This window comes from Nematolebias whitei, chromosome 1 (genome assembly GCF_014905685.2).
Source record: "Nematolebias whitei isolate Nwh7 chromosome 1, NemWhi1, whole genome shotgun sequence".
NCBI lineage: Eukaryota > Metazoa > Chordata > Actinopteri > Cyprinodontiformes > Rivulidae > Nematolebias > Nematolebias whitei.
In genome coordinates, this window is record NC_056498.1 from 81,804,955 (window position 1) to 81,812,522 (window position 7,568).

At 45.0% G+C, this 7,568-nt stretch overlaps 1 protein-coding gene across 1 annotated transcript in view; it reads right to left on the reverse strand.

The window, feature by feature from the left end:
* LOC119413702 (regulating synaptic membrane exocytosis protein 1) overlaps window positions 1-7,568 on the reverse strand; it is a 217,355-nt gene that overhangs the window by 209,385 nt on the left and 402 nt on the right. Inside the window, exon 2 of the mRNA XM_037680758.1 lies at window positions 3,382-3,456. Within this exon, the coding sequence (XP_037536686.1) occupies window positions 3,382-3,456 (75 nt within the window). The remainder of the gene's footprint in view (window positions 1-3,381; window positions 3,457-7,568) is intronic.

Below are 7,568 nucleotides of genomic sequence, written 5' to 3' on the forward strand. Positions count from 1 at the left end.
GAAAGGCGAAACGCAGAAATTTTCTGTGTTTTGGGATGATTGGTATGTGAAAATAAGCATCTTTAAGATCGATGGAAACAAACCAGTCGTTTTTCTGGATGTTGTCCAACAGCTGTCTGTTCGTCAACATGTGAAAAGGTCTGTTCATGATCGCTTTGTTGAAAGCTGACAGATCCAGAATCGGTCTCATCCCTCCGGTCCTTTTGGGGACCAGGAAGTAGCGTGAGTAAAACCCTGTGTTTTCCTCCTCGTTGGGAACTCTTGAGATTACACCTTTTATCAGAAGCTCCTGGACTTCTGCATTTAAGGCTGAGACTTGGTCTGGTGATGATAGGACCGTCTCTATAACTCCTCCGAACGGAGGGGGTCGGGTTGCAAACTGCAGCGTGTAACCCTTGCATAACACTCTGTCCATCCATCTGTCCGGTGAGCATGTTTTTAACCACTCTGCGTGACGTTCGTGGAGTGGACGTGCGTTTAAATGATGTGCCGTGTTTTGAACGGATGTCATCCAAACCTCCGCCTCGACCGCCGTCATGCGTCGCGGAAATGTTTTCCGCGTGACCCAAGGCGAGGCTTTCTCGAAAGGGCTGTTCTGCGCGCGCCCGTGCGCTGTGACTGGATCGCGGACCAACCTTCATGTCCGGGCGGGGCGGTGTGCGCTGAGGCGAGGCGTGTGTCAGCTGGTGACGTCCAGAGGCTGCACGTTTAACGTCGCTGTGCGAACGTTGAGAGGTGGAGGGCGTGACGTCATCAACGCCGTGCTGTCGAAGTGAAGGTTGTGAACTTCGCGGGAGCGCACGTTTCCTCTGGAGGGACGCGCGCCGCTCTCGCTGAGGGCGGGGCCCGTCATTGGATTCATTCAGCTGTCTCACGCTTATGTCGCCGTGAGCTGCTGATCGCAGAGGCGCGATGGATGACGGCTGTTCGCGTTTATTCAGGAAAAACGTGTGTTGTTTTTGCTGAGAGCGGGGACCTCCACCGGACCCGGCCTGCGGTCCCACATTTATCCCGATGTGAGCCGGTGAGCGCCGGGCAGCTGTGCGTGCATCATCGGCACAGTGCCGTTTGGATGGACGCTGCTTGTCTCGCTCGGGTGCGCGTTTAACACCGTTTGAGTGGTGATCGTGCGGTTCTGTTTGACAACAAGATATTTCGCTTACCGTGGTGTCACGTGAGCGTCTGGGCATGTGAAGGAGCGGCGGTGGGTTTAAAAAACCTTTATTTAATGCCACCGGCTCTCTCTGTGTGGAGGATGTGTGTGTAGCGGCTGTGAGCTCATCCGAACTTACAGACTGGCTAAAAACAGGCATTCTGATTTTTGAAAAATCATTTATTTCACTTCCTGTTTCGTTCATACACACATCCCCCGCAGACCGTCATTTCTTAAACCTTCTCCCTCGTGAGCTCTGCGGTTTGTTTGACCCGAGCGCCGTCTGCAGGCGATCTCTGGGGAAACGCTGAAGTGCAGGCTGCCGGGCTGAGGAGGGGTGGTCTCTGGCGGGCGGGGCTGGTGGTGGAGCTGGGCGAGACGAAGCTGCTGCTGCTGCCGTGGAGCGTCGGTGCTTCTGCCTCTGCTCTCGACGATCCTTCCAGCGAGCTGGGGGACGGGATGAGCCGCGCGGCTTGATGAGATGACGTACCGCTTCCGACATCTCCTCCGACTGCTTGGAATTCGCCAGCATGGTCTTCAAGCTGCTTCCGAACAGCGCGTCCGATGAGATGGGGCCCTCCATGAGGTCCTTGTGCAGCTTTTCCGGCAGCAATGGAGAGTGACGGAGCCAGATGGAGCGTTGGATTACCGTCATCCATGAAGCAATCCTCGACAGGCAAACCGTGGAAGCGGCGCACATGTTGAGGACGGCGTCTGCCGATTTACACAGGGAGCTCTTTGTCTCCTCCGGCAGGCCTGAGGCCTCCAGCCTCTTCGACATGCTAAATGCTAACAGCGCCACGTTGTTGTTAGCCGCGGCCGCCTGAAAAGCACACTGGTGGGCTCTGTTGGAGAGCGCGGTCGCCACCTGGTCGTGTTTCCCCGGAGGGACGGGACGCTTCTCCAGCCTGGACATCTTCGCTCCGAAGGCTTCCGCGAGGCTTGGCTCAAGGGGGGGTACCGAGGGAAAGCCCCGCTCGGTGAACCCCTCCACTCTGGTGATGGGGGCGTAAGTGGAGACGGGCGCCCTTAACCTACCAGGACCGGCTGCGGCCTCGTTCCATACCATAAGCACAACAAAAATGTTGTAGTTTACATTAAAAGCAGCGTTATGACAAGATTGTTTTTCAAAAAGACACATTTTTACTGTCGACACAAAAATGCAAGAATGGAGTTTCAAGAAATCATTGAATATATTCCCAATAGCTGAGAGGACAGAACATGAAGCAACATTTAGAGCTGAAATACTAAAAAACTTTCATAAGATGGAGTTGGTGAGTGATGTGAATGAACAGCACCACAATTCAGAACCTGGAACAGTTATAAGATGTGAGGTCATTTTGAGAACAAAGAGCTCATTTGTTCTGTAGGACCTGCTAGCACCATTTATTAGTCTGTTTTAAATTCCAGTGACATGTGTGACGAAGGTAAAGCGAAAAGTCACAAACACATAGAAGGAAGAACAAGGAAGTTGCTCCTCAATCTGACCAAACAGACAGCAGATACATACAGAGATCCTGAAACCAGCAGGAGAATGTAGCTGGTTGTAAATGACCCAATAATCCCAGTACTAGCCTGAACACACCGACTGTCCATCTCTCTGACACCTGACAGACAGAAACTCCCAGATTGAGCTGTGTTTCACAGAATTAAACATCATTCAGAAGGGAAGAAGCACCCGTACAGTAAAAATAGAGCCTTGTACATCTGTGGTTCCCCGGACACTTATATATATTTACATGTACATATGCATATGTATATACATATATGTATATGTATACTTAGATGTGTATGTATGTATACATTTATATAGGTTAATCTTGAATGTAGCACCCCCTACCACCTTGTGCATATGCATATTGTATTTTTCCAAATTTGTGTATTCTGCTTCTTTTGTGATTATTTCATATGTATTTTTTCTGTATACTGTAATTAGAACATGCTACTGGATGACTTGAATTTCCCCCTGGGGTTAATAAAGTATATATCTAAAGTACAGTTTGTGGGGAACAAAATATTGCAAACCAGTAAGTTTTATTTTTCAGGTAACTGTGTTTATGACACAACTAACAGCATTGGATCTAGTTGATCTTTTTTAAAGTCATAGATCCCATTGATCAGATTGTTTGGTCAAAATGATGTCAAAGCTGAGTCACAGTCATGTTAACTATGAAACTGCCCTCTCCGACTGGCTCAGACATGGCAGCTGAAAGTCTATCAAAACTCACCGGACGTCGTTTTGAGGCGTAGGTTTCTTCTGTCCAACCAGGTTCACTGTTCTGGCTTGGATCGGCTTCTCTTCTCTGAAAGACAGTTAGACAAATATAGTCAAGTTCATGTCCTGATGCTGCTCAATAATCCAGGTAGATGAATCTAACCAGGTTCAGTCAGGTCCTCTGGATGGATTCTAATCTGTCCAGAGGACCTGACTGAACCTGGTTAGATAGTTATGTTAACTTTTTGCTGTTTCATTCCTGTTAACCTTCTGGTATCTTCGATCTGTAATTTAAAATAAGTATTAAAACAAACCAGACTGATGAAATTCCTGAGTTCAATTTAAAAACATGTAAACACAATTTAAGACAATAACAAGCTACGTTAAGACGAGTTAGGCTAAGTTAAGACACTAAGATAAGATAAGCGTAGACATGTAAGATAAAATGCTATGGTGTAAGATTTAGTGATTTGATTGTCAGATTATAACTCTCCTTCTAACACAGCTTTGTTTCCTGTTGCTGATACAGTAAGCTCATTTTAAAATTATTCCCCTACAATGTTAGGGCAGACATGTTCTACCACTTGGAATGGTCTGATCCCTGGTATTATTTTTAACATTTATTTTATATTGTATGGTAAATGGACTGTACTTATGGTGCCTTTCTATCTTATCAAGATACTCTCTTTACAACACAATCTGTGTCCTCATTTACCCATTCATACAGCACTCTACTAGAGCTATACACAGAATAATCAGTGCTATAGATCACATTCATACACTGATGGGACACACATCAGAGGCAATGAGGGTTTCAGTGTCTTTCCCAGAGACACGTCGGCATGTGACTGCTGGTGGAATCAAACCCCCAAATCTCGCATTGGAGGACGGCAGCTCTAACCACTCAGCCACAGCCGCCCCGATGTATGAAGAACAAGCTGGGCCTTCCTGCTGCTGTTATTTTCAAAGTTGAGACAAGCTGAAACAAGTTAAGACATGTTACTATAAGTTAAGACAAGCTGGTCTTAATTTGTCTTAACTGCTATGACAAACGAAGAGTACTTAAGACACACTATGAGAAGTTAAATAGTTTAAGGCAAGCTAAATACAGTAAATGTAGCTACAGTTTTTAAGAAAAATTAAGATATAAGTTATGTGTTGAGGCAATCAAAATGTGGGTGGGAAAGGTGGAGCACTCACACCTGCCTCCACCCTCATTTGACCCACTCTGGGCCCTTGTGCAAGACCCTTAACCCCCACCATCTGCTCTCCCAGGTGCCCTAGATGGCAGCTCTCTGCTCCACACAGAGGGCTGTGGTAGCTCAGTGGTCTGTGGTTGTGTCAGGAAGGATATCCAGAGTAAAAATTCCGATAAACACAAAATGTTATGGGGACAGGCAGAACTTTAATGACATCTACCTTGAGTCTGTGTCGGTCCATTCAGATTTGAAGCATCCAAATTAAATGACCATACCAGTGGAACATGCCTGAGAATAATCCCGGAGATCTGATCTGTTCTGCCAGAAGTCTGGGTGCTCGAGGCACGAACCAAGTCATCATATAAGGCAGGAAGCCTGACCAGGTCCAGATTTGCTGCCGACAACTTCCTTGTTTGTTGATAGACCAGGAAACAGCCAAATCCAAAAAGCAAGAACCAGTTATCATAAATCCAATTATAAATGTCCTTAAAATCCACAGATGACAGCAGAGATAGACACGTCATCAAGTCATCAAAGTTGATGAGATATCCAGCTGCGTGCATGCCAACAGGGCAAATTGGCTCACCTAAAGCCTGTCTTCTCTTCAAAGAAATGTTATCAATTGTGTTGAGGGACCAACTGATCAAATCCAAGTCCATAGTTATGATTCGGAAGATTTGTAGAAGAGAGGCTCTAAAGCAGTTTCACAGACAGGACAGAGCAAAAGCAAAGCGGATAGGGAAAGGAGAATACGTCCACCCTTGAGAAGTGTTGTATGGATGTATGTATGCATAGATGAATGTCTGTCTGTATGTATGTATGTATGTATGTATATATTGATGGATGGATGGATGGATGTATGTATGGATGGATGTATGTATGTTACTTTGATGGATTTATACCTGGATTATTTAGCATGAACTTTGATGGATTAGTACCTGGATTATTGAGTATGTATGTATGTATGTATTGATGTATGTATGTATGTATGTATGTATGTATGGATGGATGGATGGATAAATGTATGCATGTATGTATGTATGTGTGTATGTATGTATGTATGTATGTATGTATACATGGGGAGTGGTGGCGCAGAGGTTAGAGAGGTGGGCTTGTGATCCGAAGATCGCCGGTTCACGCCCCGGCCCCGACAACATCAAAAATTGTGGGTGGGGTAGGTGAAACACCCACACTTGCCCCCACCCTCATTCGCCCCACTCTGGGCCCATGAGCAAGGCCCTTAACCCCACCATGTGCTCCCTAAACAGGTCTCTCTTGAAAATGAGTTCTTGTGGCTCAATGAGACTAACCTGGATAAATAAAGGCTAAATGAAAAAAAATAAAAATGTATGGATGTATGGATGGATGGGTGGATAGATGGAGCCAAAGTAAACTGATCAGTTCAGCTGGACTTATTTCCTTGTTTGATAATCAGGCCTACTCTTAACAATCATCAGGTTTGCTTTGGAGACTTTTTAAGATAAAATCCTGTTTAAAGATCATTCAGTCAGTCATATGTTCCCATACAGGAAGATTTTATGTCATTGGGTGCCATCAAGATATTTGGAGTTTTAAATGGCAGTCTTGGTTCCGTCTGTCCACATGGACAGAGTAAATCAGGTCCTGTGATTCAGTGGAGTCCGACGGGCCTTAGCACACAGACAATCCCTGCCAACATGAACCATTGGTCACAATGATGACATACTGTACATAGTGTAGATTTCAGTAAATATAAAAACGAACACAGATCACCATCAGAATGAGTTGTGAGGTGCGGTGGAGCCATGATGTTACTGTAAAATAACACAGAGGTGGTTTAACTCATGAAACTGGAGGTGACTAACAGAAGCAATGCTGGGAGTTTACCCACATCCTTGGACGATCCAGAACAATACATTTCATTCAACTTTTATTTAGACAGGTAAATCCCACTGAGCCTTGAGGACTCATTTACAAGAGAGACCTGATTACAACAAATCACACAAAGACTGATGACTGGGATGGGTCAACATTCTCTTTCAAAATGTTTCTGAGTTCACTGAAACTTTGGAAGTTTATGTATCAGTCTCTATATAAGACGTAATCTGTGCTAAGCGTTATGTGAATAAGTCCAACAAATGGAGCAATAAGTGTCTTTCTAAGAAGTTAGAGTCAGAGGTTCATTATTGTCATTCACACCACATGTGGTACATGTGGTGGAACGAAATTGTGTAGACAGGGTCCCAGTTACATGCAGCAATAAAAAGTAAAATAAAAAAACAGCAAAAAGATCTAAGATATGAATTAAGAAAAGCATCAACTAAAAATATGCTGAGCACTAATAGCATAAAAACAATAACAAATACTAAACACTAAAATTCCTTCACTGGCTCTGAGACGGCCCAAAAGGCTGAACAGTAACGTTCAGTCAGGTCCTCCAGACGGTTTCTTTATGTTGAAACATTTCATTTCTCATCCAAAGGACTTGGTCAGTCCGAGGAGCCACAACAAACTCAGTTCCACAAGCAGCACACTCACATAGTGGTTCAACCAGTTTGATGGTTTAAAGATGGTTTCTGGAGTCTGTCCTCTCCCCCATTGACTCGTCTGAGGCAGCCATGGTCAAAGTGGCCAAAGCTGCTGGACATGGGCAAATGAAAGAAACCGTCCAGAGGACCTGACTTAACATTGTTGGATTTTTTTTACCTGGATTACTAAGCATGAACTTTGATGTTCTGAAGCACTTTCACTATGGCTGAGTCAGACGTGTCGGCGGGGGAGAGGGCGGACTCCGGAAACCATTTTATCACCATGAAACTAGTTGGACCAATATGTGAGCATGCTGCCTGAGTTGGTTGTGGCTCCGCAGCCTGATGAAGTCCTTTGGATGAAGGATGAAGCATTTCAACAAAAAGAAACAGTTCAGAAGACCTGACTGAACTTTGATGGATTCATACCTGAACTTTTGAGCATGAACTTTGATGGATTCTACCTGGATTATTGAGCATGAACTTTGATGGAT